The sequence below is a fragment of the Gasterosteus aculeatus genome, chromosome Y, assembly GCF_964276395.1.
Source record: "Gasterosteus aculeatus chromosome Y, fGasAcu3.hap1.1, whole genome shotgun sequence".
NCBI lineage: Eukaryota > Metazoa > Chordata > Actinopteri > Perciformes > Gasterosteidae > Gasterosteus > Gasterosteus aculeatus.
The window spans coordinates 17,678,280-17,700,547 of NC_135709.1; the positions used below are offsets into that span (position 1 = coordinate 17,678,280).

Below are 22,268 nucleotides of genomic sequence, written 5' to 3' on the forward strand. Positions count from 1 at the left end.
AGAAGTACCAGATAATCAGAATAAGAAATCTAGCTTAACATTTTTGATGTTGTAAAATTTCCACATTTTTATTACATACATTTGTATTACATCATCTAGTATTGTTAAATTTTACTATTGAGATCATGAATGTCACAGGAACGTATTTTACTGTTACTTGAGGACTGTAGCATTATGTCAAGATATAAATTCACAAACAAACAAAATGTTTGAAGATGTACATCTTCAAACATTTAATATACGTATATTAAATAATATACTGCAAAACACACAAATCACAACCTTATCAAAGTAAAGATAAACAATAACATTTTTTGTTACTCCCAGTGAAACACATGGTGGGAGGGTCACCTCTTGCTCAACTGAAACAACAGTCAACCTTTCCCCCAGATCTTCTGGGTCCGCTTCGCTCTCATGTGATAATCTGGATTTGAAGCTCACAGGTGAAGGCTGAAGAAGCCAAACAGATCCATCCCACGAGAAGCTGCTTGGGCCTTTCCCATATGGACTGTGTGAAAATAAGCAGCGCCTAATTAAGAATCTTAAAAGAGAGTCCTATCAGTGACCAGTGATCATGAAAAGATCACACACACTTTTTTTTGTCTTTTTGATGTTATTTCCCTACAGTTCACACTAACAGCAGAGCGGACCTTGTAGTGGTTACAAAAAGTTTTTTTGTTTTGAACTTTTAGCCTGTGTGTTCACAATGCACCAATCAATCAATTAGAGGTTCATGTCGATCGTCCCTCACAAGATTTCTAATTGTCGTAAAAATCTTAACCAGATGTTCTGGCACACTTTATCATCATTATTGTTAAAATGTAATCTAAATATAATTAGGCTGTATATTCTTTACTCTAGAACGAGTGATAAACATGTCAACCATAAAGTATCCAACACATAAACTGACGTTAGTTAGGTTTTGTTTATCTGCAATGAGCAAGATGTTTTATTATTGGGGTAGCATTAGAAAGCACACAAAATGTTTAAACATCACTGTATTCACTAACGATTACCCTGTGGCCTTCAGCAGGAAGAGTGTCAGCATCATTTCTTAAAGTAACATTCCCTCTTCAAATAATTATTCAATAAACTGGGAAGTAGAGAGAGGATCCAGTCTATGAGATGTGATGGGGATCAACAGATTCTCAACATTGAGTGGCAGCTGTGTTGATAAGATTAAACAGGAGATGATTTGACTTCTTGGTTTATTATAGTGATCTACTCACAGATTCATAGAGGTCGTCACTTGAAACCATCTCATCCAAAGTAATCTGACTGATGCACTGAGGTACAAACACAACATCCGTTTTTTAATGCACAAAGAGATTAAAATTAATAAGCAAATCAGAATAATGCCATTCGGTTCTGCCATGTAAACTAGCCCTTAAAAATATTATTTTATATTTTCCTGGAAACATGGAAGGCCAATAAACAACTTCTGGCATGGAATCATGGATCGGACTTGAACTTAAGAAAGGGTCATTAATTGAGACCTTTGTCATGTCTATGCAATTTAATGGGGGGCGAGCAATGGTTTAAACCTTTAAAACCATTTAAAATCCACCATGCCCTTAATACGCCAACACAGACATCTACACACTCATGTAAATAACTACTCAATTAGTGACATTTGACAAAGAGTAGCGAGAGTGACTTAGAAAGAGAGAAGCTGTTGTAAGACACTTTTTGGGCTTTCTTCTTGGCTCCACAGAAACACAGTTGTCAGCATTAGCAAAGCAAAAAATGGTGTTACTAGCTGTTGTCATCGTATGAGAAGCGGGGTCTCCTGACCTCAGGAGGTCATCACATGACCACCCGACATTTTTCAAGGTACTTTGTTAAGACTTACTACTGGGTTAATATTTACTACTCCTCAAGATATGGTTAATACAGTTCCATATAGAGCAGAATACCATAACAATGTGAATGAACAGTATACAATAAAAAACATTAAATATAGCAACATTTGCCTGTAGCTTACAAATGTGGGAGCATTTCTTGATTTGACTTCAATTCCACTTTTTTTTCTTGTCCTTAAGTAATTTACTAACTTTAGATTGGTATCTATTTCTCTTTTCATAGGATGTGGAGATTTGGTTAAAGATGGTTAAAGGGGAATAAATATTTAGCTGAGTTTGATTTAAGGGTCAAGTGGAACAGGGTCTTGTTGGTTTTATCGATGTACCAGATGTGGGGAACACATTCAATTGCAAATAACAATGAGGCAAGACTAAATGTTAGAAATGCTGTTCACAGTAAAGCAATATCGAACCGCAGCATAAACTATCTTGCCCCAAGCTAACCATAAAGTACAAACCATAAAAAACTGGACATTATTAACTTGATGACCACAGGATGCATTGCAATAAGCTTATGTTATATTAGACTACTGGTATTATCAGGTGACCTTGTAGAATATAACCTACTGGGCATGTTATGCATGTCCAATTAACGGATGCTTACCAATTTAAAGTGTGTGATAAAAAGCTTAAATACTCATCAAATATTCATATTAAACTTTCTATCATTCTTGGATTCAGTGGCTGCAAAGAAACACAACTTTGGCCTCAATAAGTTAATTTCCTCATAGACGTTGGCATGATAGAAAGGCACGCATTTATTTTCGACATAGTATCTTTGCGTACTATTTGACCAGCCTCATTTACAAAACCAAATCGGAAACGATACTATAGTTAAACTCGCATCTTCTCGAGAAGGATCAACGCAGTTGTATTCGCCGTCATAAATAAAATGCCCACAGTGCAGTCGTGCAGCTCTGTGGAGTGTATTTCTATAGCTGAGCCCCTCCTCTCCTCAGTCTGGCCTCTGAGAGAGAACTAGAGAGAAACAGAGAGAAATAACTAGATACAGAACTAGAGAGAGAGAGAGAGAGAGAGACGGAGACAGAGAGAGAGGGACGGAGAGAGAGAGAGAGAGACAGACAGAGAGAGAGAGGGAGAGAGAGGGAGAGGGAGCGAGAGAGAGAGAGAGAGAGTCTTCAGGACAGGACACAACTAGGTAGAGCTGGTCAGGAGATCAAGTGGGCGATGTTGCAGCTGGGGTCTTGTTTGGGGACACTGTGGGAAGGTTGTTGATACAGTCCCGAGGGCCTGTAGGTATTTTCTAGCTGAAAGGTTGAGGCGGCCTTATCGTCGCAGTATTTTTAGATCATCCGGAAAGGAATACGAAGATGTCGTCTCCAAGTCCGGGCAAGAGGCGAATGGATACCGACGTGGTGAAACTGTATCCTTTTTTCTGAACATAAACAACGAGCCGAAAGAAAAAAAAAGACCAATGAAACGGGATTGTTTTAAATAACCGTTGGTGAAATGTCGCGTATGTTCCCGATGGCTGCTGTGAGGCGGTGACTAGTTGTCGCGGTGTTATTGATACGTGGTTCCAAGTGTGTATTAATGTTAGCGTTAATCACCTCGGCGGTATTAATGTGTAACTGTCTTAACGGTCGAGCCTGCCGTTGGTTAGACGTTAGCTAGCTCGCTGTTAAGTTAGCGCAGTAGCCAGGAAGCTAAATTGCACTCGCTGTTGTTTTTGTGTGTGTGTGTGCGTGAACTCATTCGCCTGTTGGCTAACGTTAGCTTGCTAACAAAGTAGCGACGCTGTTTTTTGTTTGTATCAATCGAGAATTCGCCACGGAAAAAATGTCGCAATACAACGTGGGCTGAAAAACGCCGTGTTAGCATTCGACGCCGTTAGCCTTAGCTGTGAAGCGATAACTTAGCGTGTCAGCCAACAATTTGTGGTGCAGTCGGACTGACAACGCGATACGAACGACACGCTAAAACTACTTTACATTTTGGAAATGTATGCATATGGAAAGACACGTTTATTTTGCCGTGATTTTAGTGACGTTAAGGTAAATATCGCTAGCTGTTAGCCCGCTATCGCCTAGAGAAAACCAACAGCGCCGACGTAACGAGCAGAGACGATCTTTGACAAAGTCAACAGATAATGTTAACTAATCACATTACCGTTCATTATAGTTCGTGAACACAGTGACCATGTTTAAACTTTTGGTGTACTTTCTGATGCAACCCCAATAGGAACAAATCTTGCTGATAGCAGATAAACAACCTAACCAACGTCAGTTGACGTGTTGGATACTTTACGGTTCACATGTCACGTCACACGTTCTAGAGGAAAGAATATACAGCTTATTTATATTTAGATTACGTTTCAACGATGCCAAAAGGGGAAGGAAATGTGCGAATTTATATATATATTAACATTTTTCTCAAAACCGTTATACCACAGTGTGTTTTGTTAAAATTACTTTTTGTATTATATCTCTTTGTCGTTTTTGCTTAAAGTTTGCGTGAAGGGATTTCTGGCAGCGTGAGTTGAATTGTTTTGTTTTTGTCCTGCAGCTAGATGCTGCGCTCTCATTGGTCCGCCTGTTACCATCCGGAACATGGTAGAGGGCGGGGCTTAACACACAGCTGATCGAGGAAAAACAAGCACGCTGTACGGGCCCTGTGCAGGGCTGAGGCTTGGAAAATCCAGTTCATGGCAGGGCGGTGCTATATAGTGTACTTATGCAACAACATGTTGTTATGCGTTGTTACATAAAAAATGTACTTTTTTTCTAGGCTTAATTCTTTCCTATGAACTAAATATCTTTAGCTTTTGGACTCTTGGCCAGCAAAACCAGCTATTCGAAGATATCATCCTGGCCTCTTAGAAATTCTGGTAGGTGAACTAAATAATTCAATAATCAAGCTGTTTAAATCTTACTTAATAATCCATTGTCGCTACAAATGGCACAAATAGCTTTGATGATTGGGTGGGTAACAGTTTATTACCTTTAACCTCAAATGTTATAAGGGAATAAAAAGTTTGAAATAGTTATTTTTTAAGAAGTTTGAGTTTTACATTAAAACTTATTTGGTCTTTGACTCAATCACTCAGACACAGTTTATGAATAGAAAATATCAAGGAATACTGCAAAACATTTAATTTAGAGGAATGGATCAAATTGAATCACTGTTGACTGATAATTTATCTCTTTATTCTATTCGTAACATTTAAATATCATTATCTATTTTAACATTAACATCTATAGCTCAGTATAATAACCATGTCGTTAACCCTCTCAATGCATGTCTGATTCTCTGAATGCAGGTAGTTTTATACACAGGTAAACTTGTTTATTAGTTGGGTTATGAACTTAAAAGAATATGAAGGCATGGTCCCATGGTGATAATAACACCAAGATACAGAGAACAGCTGGCATGATCGTGGACAGTCATGTCTATAAAAAGATGCAAATAAGGGAAAATACAAAGAAAGCCTAATCTAGACATAGGGAGTGACAGCTTTTGAAACCGTCTCTTCGGTTTGTAGATATTTTGCCTCCCGATAAGCTGTTTAGAAATGTTATTTGGGCTCCAGCGGTTTGGCTAAATTAGCATATATCTGTTTTCTCGGTTAGATTGTGGAGATAGAGGTGACACAATGATTTATTACAGGATGATTCACACTTCACTAGTGCCTTTTGCGTTCTAGTTGTTTTTTCTCACACAGACCGAATGCGACCAACCTTTATGTCTCATTCTCACGTCTGTCTCTGTCCCCACACGCTGTGATATTGTCACCTCCCATCTCCTCCAGCTGTAGTTACCAGCAAAACATACGAACACTCCCATCCGTTCCTCCTTACATTAAAGGTGGTTGAAGGCCTGAAGGTTTTCCAACACAGCTTTATTGATGTCATTGCCCTCTCTCATGCTATTGATCCTCCGTTTGACTTCAGCCCGGACTAGTTAAGAGAGAGAGAGAGATTGGGAGAAATGTTGCGTTTGACCCTAAAATGTAAATCCAGCAGCCTGTTTGTTACATTTTTGTGTTTGAACTCTCTGCCTCTCCTGTTGTGTTTTCATTGAGCCTTTTCTTTAACCAAACGTCAGCATTGAGAGTAAGCATGAGGTCACCATCCTCAGTGGACTCAATGAATTTGTTGTGAAGTTTCACGGACCTCCTGAAAGTAAGTAAAAGTTTCATTGATTATTCCTCATTGACATCTTACTGGTGTACTCGATCAGCATTGAGTCCGTGTTAATTTTAACATCTGTTGAACTGTCATGTGGGACCCTGTGATACTTTGTCAATGTGTTTAACGTGAGTGTGTATATTCATGCGTTTGTCCAGCATCGTACGAAGGAGGTGTCTGGAAGGTCCGGGTTGACCTACCGGATAAATATCCCTTCAAATCCCCCTCAATAGGTATGAAATATTCTATCAAGTGTTGTGGTGAAGTCGTGAATATTTATTTACAACCATTAAATCTACTTTTTCTTTGTTCGCAGGATTCATGAATAAAATCTTTCATCCCAACATCGATGAAGCGTAAGTAGGTCCTACTGTAGTGATTGAAGCATAGCTTTATACACTTATCAACCAGCTAGCAACCTGAGAGCCACATGCCAAGAATGTCATACTTACAAACATACAAATATTGTTTCCTGAAGCATATCCTCTTGTTCGGCATATATGAAATGAATCATAGTCATGTTGTTTTTTTTAATTTGCTTTATTTACATTGTTTTGTCGTTTTCAGGTCAGGCACCGTGTGTTTAGATGTCATCAACCAGACGTGGACAGCTCTTTACGGTAGGTCACACCTTCTCAACTCTCATTGTGACTGAGTGTCGGTTTCCCCCGGCCACTCGGTTGAACTGACAGTAAGAGGCGATAAAGAAACACACAAAACAAGCAGCCTCGACAGTGCAGGTTTGGACAGAGCATCCCAGTTTAATCAGCTTACACCTTAGTGATAACTGCTGCTGGTATTGAGGCCATGTGCAGAGCAAAGGTCCTGAGGCTGAGAGGCCTCTGAACAGACAGTGAGGAAAACACTTCAAGTGAACTTCTGATCTTGTGTTCAGTTCTCCCGGTTTTACATTTGAGTCTTAGGTCTCAACTTAATCAAGCTATGAGTCATATTGTTAGTTATGTCAATATTTAAACAAATGGCATTCATTTTATAATGTGTTTTGAAGTGGCTGTGAGGGGTGACAACGGTGTAATGAGGGGTTAGCAAAGATAATAATTAAAGACTAGAAAATGCATTTCCTGCTGAAAATGCGTTGGAATGCAAAAAGCTAAAAGCTGAAATGAATATTTAATGAAAACCATGTTAAAATATTAATGATTATTGATTTATATAAATTCAAGCATAAGAGGTAGAAAGCTGAAAAGATACAGCCCGGAAGCCGGAAAGAAGCTGAATATTTTAATATTTGAAGGATTTTAATAGCTGAAAGTGTGAAGGAGTTGAAAGGTGGCATGGAAGAAATAGAAGAATAATAAGTTGAACTAGAAAATGCATTTCCTGCTGAAAATGCGTTGGAATGCAAAAAGCTGGAAGCTGAACTGACTTTTTTAAAATAGCTGAAAATACAGAAAGTTGAAGGGAATTTAAATACATTTGCTGAAATTACAGATATTAGAAAAGCTGAAATTTATTTGAAATTGCTGAAAATACAGAAATGGGAGAAGCTGAAAGGAATTTCAATAGATTTGCTGAAAAACAGAAATGAAAACAGCTGAAATAAATGTGAAATACTGCAAAACAAAACAGAAGTTGCAGGAGCTTAAATGAATTTTAAAAAGTACAGAAATAACAAAAGCTGAGATGAATAAAGAGAGGTTTAAAATTGTTTGTAGTAATATTAGTAGTAGTATTAGTTATAGTTATATAGTAATTGTGGTATTAGTAGTACTAGCAGTAGAAGTCGGTTTAGTATCAATAGCAGTAGAAACAGCTGGAATACTGATACTATTAGCCATAGTAGTATTTGTAATAACATTAGTAGTAGTTGTAGTATTAATAGCAGTAGAAATACTAGTAGTATGGTAGTAGAAGTATCAGTTGTAGTACTAGAAGTACCAGTAATATTCATAGTGGTTGTAGTAGTATTTGAAAGAGCAATACGTATTTCAACGAAACCGCTTCATGGTTAAGGTACAGATAATCATTGAGGCTTTTATTTTGTAATGATGCAATTGGGTGAGGGGGGGTTGGGAGACAGAATGTTTGTTATTCAAACTAAGACGTTTTTAATTAATAGGCCTCATCACAAACATTACTGTAAGAATTCCCTCCATGGGGCTTTTATTTTGACATTATTGGATTGGTGGGGTGTGGGGGTGTAGATAGAGAGAGGGAGGGTGAGAGGGTGAAGAAGGGAGGGGTGGTGAGAAAGAGATAGAGGGACAGAGAGAGGAGAAGAAATAGACAGACAGACAGACTGACTGAGTGATTAACAGTAAGAAGAGGTCAGGGTGGAGGGGGGGGGTGTCTTTATCATATTGGTCTGTTGACAGAAAGCATAGCTGCGTCATGTGACTCCACTAATCAGGTCATAGGAGCAGCTGTGAGTCGCAGACAGAGATCCTGCAGCGTGTGTGTGCGAGTAACCACGGCAATGACGCACCTGGGCTCATTAACGAGCTGCTGCAAAGGGCAGACACAGGACAGCGAGTTACACAGAATCCACACCTCAAACAAATGACAACCAGCACAAAACTATAATAGTTATCTAAAAAAAATACGCTGTTTGTGCGAGACCCAAGACTCTACCGAACGCAGGGAGGTGTTATTTATGTCTGTCCGGTAAAAAATACGGCTCCTGTCGAAGTTTACAAAACGTGTACCTTCTGGATTCTTTGATAAATATGTTGGCAGATTTGTATTGGAGCCTATGGGGCTTTTAGCAGAGGTTGTGTGACTGTTGGTCTCCGTAGGCCAAAACTAAAGAACTCTGGGATTCTATGAACACATTAATCCAATCAGCACAACCATGCCCTCATTAATCTGAAGAAATGAAGCCTCTAGAGGGTATACTTTGGCTGCAAGGACAGAAGTTCCATATTTTTTTAACCAGATTCTGACGCTGCCTCACACTCTTAAGATCTCCGGGTCTCACTCTAGCAGACGCAATACACACTCATGTAAAAGTCAGAAACGGAGCGAAGAACTAGTGAAACATAATCAGTGATTATGAAAAAAGTAGAATAGATATCAACAAGCAGTTTTTTTCATAAAATAGTTGAGACTTGTGTCAACATTTGAAAGTTTAAATGGTGTCTGTAGCTGAAAGATCTGAAAGTTTAAGAGGATTTGAAAACAAACTCCATTTGAAAACCATGTTAAAATATTAATCATTATTGATTTATATAAATTCAAGTTTAAGAGGTAGAAAGCTGAAACGCCATAGCCCTAAAGCCAGAAAGAAGCTGAACATTTTAATATTTGAACGGTTTTATAGCTGAAAGTGTGAAGGAGTTGAAAGGTGCCACGGAAGAAATAGAATAAGTTGAAATAAAGAATAGAAGAACAATACTTGGAATGCTTAATGCATTCCAACAATAAAGATTCGAAGAACAATACTTGGAATGCTTAATGCATTCCAACAATAAAGAATAGAAGAACAATACTTGGAATGCTTAATGCATTCCAACAATAAAGAATAGAAGAACAATACTTGGAATGCTTAATGCATTCCAACAATAAGTTGAATAAAGATTCGAATAACAATACTTGGAATGCTTAATGCATTCCAACAATAAAGATTCGAAGAACAATACTTGGAATGCTTAATGCATTCCAACAATAAAGAATAGAAGAACAATACTTGGAATGCTTAATGCATTCCAACAATAATCATGATGACTGTTTGAACGGCTGACGCCTATGAAAGTCAATATAGTCACTAGCCTTCATCTAAATTAGCAACAGTTATCATTTTGTCGCGGCGTTTTAAAAAACCCGTAATGACATTATATTCAATGTCCAAAAATTATATTAATTGATGACTATCAGTAAAAAATAATAATTAAAATTCAGTACTTATCTAAAACCAGAGCTGACACTATTTTAATTGGACACACAAACATAAAATGCTACAAAAATGTATCATGTATTTTTTACTTGTAACAATTATTAAACTAGAGTGTGTGTGGCGTTGGGGAGCGCTGTCAGAACCCGAGCGCCCTTCACTCAAAATGCCTCTTTTGTGCTGAATGTTAACCAGTTTTTTTTTACAGCAGCGATTCCCAAAGTGTGGGCCGCGAAGGTAATGCAGGTGGGCCGCAAGAGGTCATTTACAATAAATAAATAAAATGTTTTTAATTTTCAATTTTGAAGAGTTTGAAATTATTAATTAATTATTATTAATTATTATTATCATTTTCCGCACTCCAAGGCGCACTTAAAAGCCTTTGATATTCTCAAACGACAGTACGATTTATAATCCGGAGCACCTTATATATGGATCAATTGGTTAATCGGTTGATCCATACTGGTTGTACACGGTGCTCAAGACGCTTTGTGAAACATGCCAAAGCTCGTCTACGACGGTGAGATGCTGAGCGGCGCTCAATCTCGTGAGATATGGAGCTTGTTTCAGTGCGCGTGGGAGAAACAAAGCTGTCGTTCTCGCCGAGCACTTCATGAGATTAAAGAGCGAGAGACGGCGCCCTTTTCTCTACAGTAGCTGAACCATCTTAACGGGGAAATAAGTTATTCTAAAAGGAGCCCTTGGCAGACGGCGTGGCTGGAGAGCAGCCGAAGGAGACGAGAATCTGCACCGTGCGGCCATGTCACAGAAGATGAATGAGTGCTGACCAGAATACAGGACTCCTGTTTAAATTTAAACATGTCATTGCAAGAGCGATCTCTAGTGGACCGTGTTGTAACTGCACACAAGATCTGTCGCAGTGATAACTTCTCATCCAGCTTGCTGATGTTTCTCTGTAGCTTTGTGGTTCTCTGCGCTGACCTCATCTTTCTCTCCGTATCCATCAGACCTCACCAACATCTTTGAGTCGTTCCTCCCTCAGCTGCTCGCCTACCCAAACCCCATCGATCCTCTGAATGGGGACGCAGCTGCCATGTACCTGCACCGACCCGAGGATTATAAGCAAAAGATCCAAGGTAGCGCACAAGAGTCTAACACTGAAAATTGGCAGAGGCGATTAAGATAATAAAAAAATGAGTAGGCTCAGTGTAGAACAGGGGTGCCCACACAGCGCATAACGAGTCGATATGAAGAAAACAACGAGCCTCTCATCTGTCAGAAGGAGGAAACGCGTCACAAGCATCGCGCACATTCTTGGTCATTACCTTACTGGAGTCATCCTGGGTGGCATTGGAATGAAATTAAATGCGTCCGTTAGTAAGCAAGGATGGCTAATTAGCGTTAGTTTCGGTCATCTCCCGCGGTAGACCGTGCATGACATCACAACGTCATTTTTTTTATCGATGGCAAGCGATTGAGAGGTACTGCCTTTGAGATTGCATTCGACCTATTGGGCACCCCTGGTGGAGGGTATCCCTGTTTTTCTCAATATTTATGGATTTTCACATTTCCAAAATGCAATTTGGGATTTCCAAAGAACTACTTAAGTTACAGAGATTCAATTCACATTTGCGAAGTTTAAACTTAAATCATAAGCCATCTCGGGCTAATACAGTTCATATTTCAACAGAAAACATTATTATTAGGAGACTTGTTTTTGACCGCAGTCTAAAATCTGCAAAATAAAATGGAAATTTATTGTGCGTTTCCATTCACTACAGTGAAGCCAATATAAGGAGTTTGCTATTGAGATAAACAATGGCCGGTGCCTTTTCTTCCCTTTGCGGTTTAACTGTCAGAGGAGAGGCACAAAGGGATGAAGTTATTAGAACGCGTCAATAACACCTCAAATGTTGCAAAATGATGTGGAAACTGCGACAACTTTATAGCCTGATTTTCAGATTACATTTTTTATACACACATAAAAGTTGAACGCAATAGATTTCATCCTGAAGTATTTCAATGACAGCGGTTCCAGAGCGTTGCTCAGCCATGTCTCCCATGTGTGTGTTTTTCAGAGTACATCCAGAAGTACGCCACAGAGGAGGCTCTAAAGGAACAGGAGGAGAGGGGGGGCGACTCCTCTTCCGAGAGCTCCATGTCAGACTTTTCGGAGGACGAGGCTCAGGACATGGAGTTGTAGTGAAGGGGGCGATCCTGTTCCTTTCGGCTCACAACGACAGTCCTTTCCTAAAGAGCAGAAACTCTATATTCATATTTAAACAAGACACTTTTTTACAGCAACACAAGGATTTTTATTGCTATACAAGGATTTGCAGTACGATATTGCAGAATATTACTTACTTAGGCATCCAAGACCACTTGCCCATCGCCCTCCTCTTTGCCCCCATAGCGTGTTTCGATCAGAAAGGAGTGCGTCATTCATTTCCACAATCTTTGGTGGCTTCAATTAAGGCTTTTGACAATGCATGTCCAAAATGAGCAGTGAGACCAATGCAGGACGAAGGAGGACTGACATAAAATACTCAAGTTTTAGCTTTCTTCTTGTATTTATTCGACACTTTTACTGGCTCATCGGGCATCTCCCTGAAAGAAGACGGCAGGATGACGGCCGCTCCATTTCTCAGCAGTCTCAAGTTCAAAAGAGCGCGGATTCCCATTTGTGTTGAAGCGTTACCGTACATCTTCAGAATTTTTTTACACCCCGTCTCCCGAGGAGTTGCCATCACGATACTCGCGTCGAATGAGCGGGAGGCTGTGGCGCCGCAGCTCGTTCCCCGTGTACAGACTGCCGTGGCTGCAGACGGCCTCCGGGACAGGACCGCAGACCTGCTGACGCACCACACGAGAGCAACGCATCGAACCATGACAGAACCACAGCATGCGTGGGACTAGGCGTGTAAGTGTGCGTGGGTGCCTGTGCCTGTGCATGAATGTAATGCAGGGAGACTCGTGTTGTGAATTGAAAATCTGTGTTGTATTGACTCCTGAGCAGAAACCCCAAGACGAGGCTCACACACCTGACGCCTCGTTCGTCAAACACACATCTCCGCCTCCTCTCCGTTTTAGGAAAGTGTTTGTCATTCTCTGAATATCTCTGTATATTACGGCATGGCACTGAAGTAAAGTTGTGTAGCGCTTTGTGGAGCTGTAGAAAAGGGGGAGGACGCCTGCGTGCAGGGCCTCTGCAAGCCGGGTAGGTTGGGTGGAGATTATCCAGGTTCTTGTTGAATAATTGAACTTATTAACTTTGCCTATTGCTTGTGTTGAACTATAATAGGTGTTTGACTTGCGCAGGAATAGTTAGTTGTGGGGTTTTTTGGGGGGGGGGCAGGGGTGGGGGGGTTGCGGGTGGTGAATCCTATCATTACGTATTGTTTGATACTTATATAACACAGTAGTTTCCTCACTAATTGTCCTGTAAAGATGAGGAGGATTAATACATCTTTGTCTGTTGGAGGACTCTTTAAGACGACATGTTGCACCCCTGCTCCACCTGCACCCCCTTCTTATGCAAATGCATCAAAGACGATTTACGCTGTCGAGTCAGAAGTTCTCTTTGTTTCAGCCATTCAACATTCTCATTTATGTATTTTCTTGCTGTTGATGGCCTGTTTTCCAAAATAGTGGGACCAAAATCTTATGGATCCACAGGCTTAGTTTCATTTATCCCCCAAAAATCTGGGATCGGGATAGACAGTTTTACGTTTAAGTGAGAAGATAGAAAGTTCCTTTCTGTGTCAAACCCTATTTGGAGTCTTAGATAGATAGATAGATAGATAGATAGATAGATAGATAGATAGATAGATAGATAGATAGATAGATAGATAGATAGATAGATAGATTGATACTTTATTGATCCCTCAAGAGGGAAATTTTGGTATCACAGCAGCATGTACAGGGAAGAAAATAGAATAAAAAGATACACATTATATACAATATAATAAGATAGAAATATTAAATTATTAAGTTAAATAAACTAAAACTGAAACAAAAGAATAACCTTCCAAAAGAGACAATAATAATAATTTGTAAAAGGAGAAGAGGAAGAGGAAGAGTAGCAACATCACAGCAGTACAGGGTTATTATTGTCATTATTTAGCCTGGGATGATTTATTACAGTAGTTCAAACTTAAATGGAGTAACAGATTTCTTCGGTGGACAGTTTAAAGGCCTCAGTCCTGGTTTACCCTGTTAAATTTCATGATGGTACAGTGGTATGTGTTTTAAAGCAGCCTTGAAGCTTGATACATGTTTGTAACGTGCATTCATTGCATTACAGATCCATTTGATTTATTTCTGGAAGGGAACCAAATCAGAATTGTATTTTATCACCAGGAAAATGTACTATTTCTACTGGAAAGAAATGGATTGTAATTGATTGATAAGCCCTTAATATATTTTTCAAATTATATCAGGGTCTCTTCCATGGTGTCTTGCAAGAGGGTTCACCTTAATTTGGGATGTAGCATAGGTTGGTTAAACGAGCATCTCCCAATCTTTTTTCCCGGCCGACTTTAACAGCCCAGTTAACGTGGCTCCAACGAGCCTCAACAACCTCGGTGTAGGTCTCGGGACGACATGATCCCACAAGCAATTGTCATTTTCATCAAAAAAACAAACCACTGTCCAGCCTGGCTAATCAGTGTATTTAGCTTCTTTTTTTTGTTATTAATGAGACGCATATATTTGATGGCTCTGATGTGTTTGAATGTTTTTATTTTTGTCTTTTAGGCCCTATCTCCAGGAAACAAGTGTAAATAACCCTGATTTCTTTGAAAAGCAAAAAAATTAATAAATGTGCTTTTCTTGTAACTAAAAAAAATAAACATCTACAAAATATATAACCTATTTTGAGAATTTTGCTTGTGTATGTCCGAGTTCAGGGGTTGATATAAGAAACAAATATTTATCCTTAAGCTTTCAAATAAATACTTTTGTTTGATTCAAAGGCCTTTGAGCTTCTCACCAGCAGGATGAAAGTCTACGTGGTCGAGTTTGACATTACGTGTCTCGTTTCTGTCCACTAAATGGCAGTCACACCGCCTGTCTCACCAGAAGTCTGTCCTTAAGTGACGGGGAATTACTAGGGCAAAACAAAGTGACTATCTCTGGCTGTGATGTTGGACATTACCTGATTGGTGATCCGGCATATCCCATGCAGAATTGGCTCATGAAGCCCTTTTGCGACACTGGCAGACTGACCCCTGAACAGCACACATACAATTACAGGCTGAGCAGTGCACGATCGGTTGTGGAGATGTCTTTTGGGAGATTAAAAGGACGATGGAGGTGCCTCTTAAAAAGAAACGACTGCAAGCTGGAGCTGAGCAAGAGGATGGCACTGACCTGCTGTGTCCTCCATAACATTTGTGAGGAACATGGTGATAATTTCAGTGTAGAGCACCCAGACAGGCCTCTAAACATAGAGCCTACTGCTCAGACAAACACAGAAGAGGCTGACGTCAGAGCTGCATTAATGAGGCATTTTAACAGAAGGAATGAGTGATTCTTTGAATACACCAAAGCTATATTTGTTGCAATATTTTGTAACACTGCAGTTTGTGTTTATTGAAATCAAAACTTTTGAATTGTATTACATTCTCATCCATTAAATGAACCATGTAATCTCTAAAACTTGCATTTTGTGAATCATTTATCAATCATCCTCAATCAACAACCCTTTCACACTTCTGGCCGGGATTAAAACCAACCAAGTTTTTATTAACTACCAATCATGAAGTAATTTGGATTTTAATCATATTTCATGTCGAAATAATATAGATTTGTATATGCAGCTAATCACATCACTTGGCTGTTTAATGTACACATTTATATAAAAGTAAATTGCATTAAAAACACAAACCATAATGCAAAATTTGCCTGTTAAGTGTTTAAGAAACTGGACCAGATATTTACATTATGCAAATTGTTTACCCAAAAAAATAACAGAAATCTTATAAAAAAAATAAAACAATTGTAAAAAAATAAAATAAAATTACATGAAAAGCGGCAACCAAAATTATTTTCTAACTTGTGCCTCCAATACGGCCACCATGCGCCCCATGAGTCCAAGCAGGGATTGTGTGTCCGCTCTCATGTCCTGACACAAGGCATCATCCATTGCCTTGCTGTGCTGCAGGAACCTCTCATCTGCCCTTTCCAGATATTGAAGGATTTCCGAGGTACCATCTCTCTTCATCTTTCCTGTGTAGAACAATAATAATAAAAAACGAATACAGATCGTCATGGTGTTGTCATAGCATCGCATATAGTTGTTTTCAGCAGAGAATTACGCATATGTATCTGCTGTATAGATTATATTTAAAAAAATGTATAGCATCATACTACATCAATATCACTTCAGATTTCGCTCATGTCCCGTAATAAACAGTATATCAACATTATATAGTATATAGCAAGTCAATATCAGATTGACTTTATATTCTATTCTAAACTTTTATAAAAAGAAATTTTTGCTTTTCGTTCAAGGTAATATAATTGAATTTTGACAAAGCATTTTGTATTGCTGTTCAGAAGTTAAATAAAGAAATAGAAATTAAAGAAAAACATAAAACAATGTTTCAGTGCATGACAGTAATATACAATGTGTGTAATATAATATATATATATATATATATATTATGGTGTGATAATTTGAACATACTCCGTTCTGAAGATGCTTCTCCAGTATGGCGTTATATTTGTGCCACAATCCTGAGCGCGTAATTTTACGTTTTGAGCACAGAGAACTATATTTGAGCAAAGAAAAACATATTCCGTGCGCGCAGTTTACTCAGGTGCCCTCTCCACAAACTGGTTTTCTGCGCGCAGGCAGCCGTTGCTGCGCTCTCTCCACCTCTTCACGCTGCGCTCGCTCGACGTTTCACTTTGCGCTCGCTCGACTTGCAGCAGCGTTACATTTGTGCCACAAAACCAACCAATCGGAGAATTAAAGAAGGTCCATTGTGATTGGCTGTTGGTCTCCAATCACAACGCTAGTAGAACTACCTACAGCATCGCGGAAGCTCAGCGAGTTGTTGAAGTTTGCAGCATTTGTGCTGAATGCTAATGGCCTGGATTAAAACACGTGCTGTTCTCATCATTTGCTTCCCAGTGAGCACAAGACGTAATTTCAACGACCATTTTTCTGAATCATTTGAACTTCATTTTTAGATTCTGTAACAAGATGTGGGTCTGAGTCACTTGAGTTGGGATAGTATACCTGAAATCAGCTGCATCTCCCTCATCCTCACTTGATGATTCTTTGTGTAAAGGGAGTCAGAGTGCAGAGAACAGCCCTCAATTGCAGATTTATCTGGTCAACGTGTTTATTCAATTCAAACCATTTTATTTTGTTCAGCTTTGCAATCTGTAAACATGCAACATCCTGTCCCAAAACCCCCAAAATGTAAAAAACCTTCAACCGGGAGAAACCTGAGGAGAAAACAGCAAGGCAGTAGGTGTGTAGAGCATGAACAATTTAAAGATGTACAGTACAACCAATTCCTACGACAGAAATGATTCTAATATTGTGGATTACTAAGCCAGGGGTAAGGCAGGACCAGTGCAGGGACAACCATCATCAGACGTAACCTCCATCAGATGCAACCACCACCCGCAGAAACCTGTGAGGAGGGAAGCACAACGGCAAAGTTGGTCATTTGGGTTTATGATGACAGTAATAAACTAATAATAATAATAACAGCAGCAGCAGGTGTGTTAGAACACTCATTTATAGATGGTTTACTTATTACATTATCAACAAGATAACAATTCATCTGCAACTTATGGTATTTCTGGAGTAACATGTCCAGGTATATTACACAGTATCATGCTTTAAGCAGCAGTAACTTACAATGTGTTGGCCCTCTTGTTTACAGAGCACAACTTGTTGAATTCAGCCCTTCACCCTTGCAATCTGTATTTAGCCCCCATTGCTTTAAAAACGTATCTTCAGTGTGAAATGCAATAACATGTATGGGTACAGCAACAACCTAACGCATTAGTAACACCAAACACACGAAAAATATTCTGGGACGTTTACTTTTGGTCCAGGTCATCATGCTGAACGCTAGCATGCTCCAAGCTAGCATGCTAACTAGCAAACTACCTGCGCTAACGCTAACTAGCTTAACAAAAAGGGCCGTCTTTCCCGTATCGGGTGGGCAGCACAAGTAAAACACCCGGTTATAGTTCCATGTGTGCTTCATCCAAACACTCCCGTACTTACAGAGTAGTGGAGCCGGTAGTCGTGGTTCTATCAGCCCGTTCATGTCGCTCTGCTGCCGTAACTTCGCCTCGTCCGCTCGGAGCTCTGCAGGCGTCTAAGAACTCGCGCATGCGCGTTACAGATGTGAGCGGAGTCACGTGTTTACAAGTAATGTTTGAACCTGCCCGCATTATTATGTCTTAAACGCATCTTATTAACAGCACGCAGTCCGTAGTTTCATATTTATGACGTTTTAAGTGAAATATTAAATACGTTGAAATGACGTCTTCGCGTAGACCAAATTTCGCCGACCAGTTCATTAATTATTATGAAAATCTTAACGTTAATATCGTCTATCTTTCAACCTTACGTTACAACATGACACATTTATCAACAAATTGACGTTTTCTGGCACGTTGATGTTTCATCCCATTTTTAGCCGGTTGAAAAGACGTTGAAATGAGGTCTTAGACGTTCAGACCTCATTTCAACCCGATTTCAACCATATTTCAACGTTGAAATTACGTCTTGTGCTCACTGGGATTCATCACGTCACATAATAAAAGCTTGATCCACACAGCAGACCTACCGACATCCGGCGGGTGTGGCACCCTGCTCCGCTCCTTCTCATCCTAGCACGTGGGGACTCAAAGTTTCTTCTGGCCTCCTCAGCTCCTCGTTATATACGCGCACCCCAAGGTGCCGGCAGGGCTCATTTACCGGCTGTCGGTGATCATTAGACAGATTGCAGGTGGAAAAAGGGGCATTATCCTGTCAGCTGAGGTGAATCCGCCAGAGTGGCACAGGACGGGTTCGGGTTACGGCTCTTTCACAGTTGACGCTGAAATCCAGCCGCGCCGCCTTTGTCCTCTCCATACATTATGAAGGAGGCGTCTCATTGCCCCGCGCACGACGCGGCAGCTGCTCGCCAAATAACTTTTTAGTTTTTGCCTGAGCCTGTGCTACAGTGCTACAGGTAATTAGCAGAAGATGCCTCCCTTCTCTACGGAAGATTACCACAAACTCGTACAGAAGATTTTACAGCTGGAAACAAAAGTTAATCGGTTAGAGGTAAATGTAGAAGTAAATGGACCATGTGGGAACAACACCACTCTAGCAATGACTCAAAACAGTGGACAAGAGCATGCTAGAACCCAGCTAACTAGCAATGATGGAACTATGAAGAAAGTGGAGGACTCTGTGCAGGGTAATAAATCTACCAGCGATAATCCTCCCTGGACCACACTTGGTGCAAAGCCAAAGAGAAGACCAGACAAGGGAGAACGGATAACTGGCAGGACCCAGCGGCCCGATATCTGTGATCTGGCCGACTGGCCTGCGTTACCATCCAGGCATAACGCCTCCTCAACCCCCGTGCTTCGTAGAACAAAGCAGCGGACAACTGAGAAGAGGGGAACTACCAAGGAACCTCCCCAGCAAACAGGTGTAAATCTACAAAACAGGTTTGCTCCACTGTTGCAGGACCATGGATCCCCCTCTAAATTTCTGGATAACCCTCCACCACCACGCAGCAGGGTAAGACCTGCTAACTTAAAGCCACAGAGAAAGTGTAATGGGAAAATGATATGTAACCATTTTAAATGCTTCATTTGTTTAACCAGTTTATTAGTTGCAAGTGCTTAGGTCACAAAGGCCCTGACATAAGAACTGATGTCTCCCTCTTGGATTAGATGGTTCCAGCGTCATAGCTGTAGAGATTGAACAAAGTGTTTGTTATGTCTATGACCACCTTTGTTTTAGCATGTTGGGAGAGCAAGGACACGGTCAAAGAGCTGACGTGTCTTACATGGATAAGATGTTCCCAGTACCCTGGCTGCAGAGACTCAACAAGATGGTCAAAGGTTTCTGTTGACGCCACCGATATCTAAACTTAGGTATAAGAACTGCCTCGATGTGTTGGGGCAAAAAGGAGGTTCTTGACAGTCTACTGACCACGTAGCTGTTGTGACCCTCTTTCCCTTGCAAGGAAATAAACGGAGAAAAGACATACTTGACTCAGAGCCTTTGTTTCTTACTTAACGATTGTCTGTGCAAAATCTTCCACCACAATTGTATATATCCAACGATAGCGACAAAGATTCTTTGTTTATTTATGAGTTATCTCCATGGGAAACAATAGATGATTTGGACTGTGCACAATCTCACGATATCAAACGATACACTGCTAACCAAACGTCTACATTCACCCTCCAGGATCAGGAAAGCCCAACACGGTTTCCTCTCTGCTATGCCCCTGATGGGACACATCCAGTGGGGAAAACAGACCCTGCAAGGTGTGACACGATCCTCATTGCAGGAAACCATGCGTTTAATGATTTAAATTGCAATAGACCATTTCCCACCCTTCCGAAACGACTGCGCCAAAAACCACAACAGGAGCTTTTGCCAAGCTACGGGCACTGCGGAAAGGGCCGCAAAAGTGCCCGTTCATCTCCAAAAATGGTCGTGTTCTGGCTGGACTTTCACTCCAGTAAATCCACGAGATTGCCCGCCCAATGTTAATTGTTCTGTTTTCATTTCACTTTCCTCCCTGGGAAGAACGGTACTTATCCAGTGACCGAGGGATGGTGGCTGTGTGGCACCACCCTCCGCGTGTCTCTCCCCCCTCAGTGGAGCGGAATATGTGCTCCTGTTCGCGTTACTGATCATACTTTTATTCTCATAGCTACAACAGGGACAAGCTAACGAACAAAACGAATGGCCGCATTGGACACTGGCCTTAACCCGGAAGTCAATTTTGCACCACACAACTCAATCTGGGGCAGCGATGTGCCTGACGAGTTCAAACACGCCAGTACGTCAGTTAAAGTTTTGTGGGGACTGTTTCCATGGACAGGAGTGGGAAAAAACACGCTACGACTGGAAACCGTTGATTACCGTTTCAAAAGCTTTGTAAACATGACTCTAGCTGGCCTTAAGGGTATTCGCGAGGAAATGACCGCCATGCGTTTAATGATTATGCAGAACCGCATGGTACTAGACCAATTGACCGCTGCCCAAGGAGGTGTTTGTGCTATCATAGGAGAATATTGCTGTACGTTTATCCCTGAAAATGACAAAGACGAAGGCATTATCCATCAGGCGATACAAAACATGACCAAACTTCAGGAATCTATGACAAGAGACAAATCTCCCTCCCCAGATTGGCTCACACATTTGTGGTATTCATGGAAAGGAACACTAATACAAGCAGCTACTATCCTCTGTGTTCTCTTCGCATTCGTAATTTGCGGTATCCCATTGATCCGTCATACGATTGCCCAACTCTTGGCGAAACAAATAGCTATGTACAGCCTGGGGTCACCTGATGACTCACCAGCAAACTTGTTCCCTGGACGTGACTCTGACAATAACCCCAACAGTGACTCGGACTCCCTTGACGAGCTGAACACTTACGACCTCGACACATACGCATAGTGACATAGTGACACACTGTCTGTGTGCATTCCTGGTGTTGTAAATGTTTTTTGTTTCACAGTAGCTTGCTAAAACAATGAGAAATAACATTCTCACAAAAACAGCTTTTATCCCTGCATTTATTAGTGTCAAGTTTCGTGTGTTTTTCCTGATTAACCACGGCTCTGCCCAAACTTGAAAGAGCTTTCTCTCCGGTGGACGCAAAGGACAACTCGAGAACTGTTGATTTTTTGATCCTTTATTCCTCTTAAGGGTGGTTTGGTGGAAGAACAGAGCAGGTTGATAACCTTTCAAACAAAGCAAAACCCATGAATTAGTCGAGTACATTTTGATAATAACTTTCTTAAAGTAATAATAAATAAATGCGACTGAATTCCCAAACCAAACCAAAATTATTCAGATAAACCTAGGATAAGTCCCCATTACTTAATTTAAATGACACATTTCACTAAGTAAAGCAAAGCATGAACAAACAATAAATCATACTGTCCTACCAGTTGCGTCTCTGGGAGATTAGGAGCCGTGGCCACAGTGTCCTTTTCCTCAGGGCCGAGTGAGAGGGCCATCTGAGCTCTCCACAAACATTTTATGCCATGCGCTTCCTGTTCGTACGCAGGCACTTCCTGTGAGGGAATCTCCATTAGCCACATCGTCGCCCCCTGCAGTCTGGGTGCGCTCCGACTGTCCGGGGTGGATATGGGCCTTGAGTTCTCTGTGCGGCTTGTGACCGGAGATTGACGCAACACCTCCCACTTGACCTCCTGGTTCCTCAACCC

General features: G+C 40.6%; 1 protein-coding gene and 1 long non-coding RNA gene across 2 annotated transcripts; one reads left to right on the forward strand and one right to left on the reverse strand.

Annotated features, from left to right (window-relative positions):
• The first annotated feature begins 2,835 nt into the window (after window positions 1–2,835).
• LOC120812688 (ubiquitin-conjugating enzyme E2 H-like) lies at window positions 2,836–14,684 on the forward strand. Its single transcript, XM_040168853.2, has 7 exons — window positions 2,836–3,246; window positions 5,928–6,004; window positions 6,169–6,243; window positions 6,327–6,366; window positions 6,578–6,630; window positions 10,829–10,957; window positions 11,900–14,684. Exons 1-7 carry the CDS (start codon window positions 3,194–3,196, stop codon window positions 12,022–12,024), a joined length of 552 nt encoding a protein of 183 aa, XP_040024787.1. The 5' UTR covers window positions 2,836–3,193; the 3' UTR covers window positions 12,025–14,684.
• A 691-nt stretch (window positions 14,685–15,375) lies between these two features.
• Window positions 15,376–18,171, reverse strand: LOC120812778 (uncharacterized). The gene is made up of 3 exons (XR_005710728.2): window positions 18,076–18,171; window positions 17,068–17,470; window positions 15,376–16,049 (listed from the first exon to the last, which is right to left on the reverse strand). It is a non-coding gene; the product is annotated as an uncharacterized LOC120812778 (long non-coding RNA).
• Window positions 18,172–22,268: the final 4,097 nt, after the last annotated feature.

Coding starts and splice junctions, on each gene's coding strand:
- LOC120812688 (XM_040168853.2), top strand. CDS start 3,194: ATGTCGTCTCCAAGTCCGGGCAAGAGGCGAATGGATACCGACGTGGTG. Junction 3,247..5,927: donor GATACCGACGTGGTGAAACT/GTATCCTTTTTT, acceptor ACCAAACGTCAG/CATTGAGAGTAAGCATGAGG. Junction 10,958..11,899: donor TTATAAGCAAAAGATCCAAG/GTAGCGCACAAG, acceptor TGTGTTTTTCAG/AGTACATCCAGAAGTACGCC.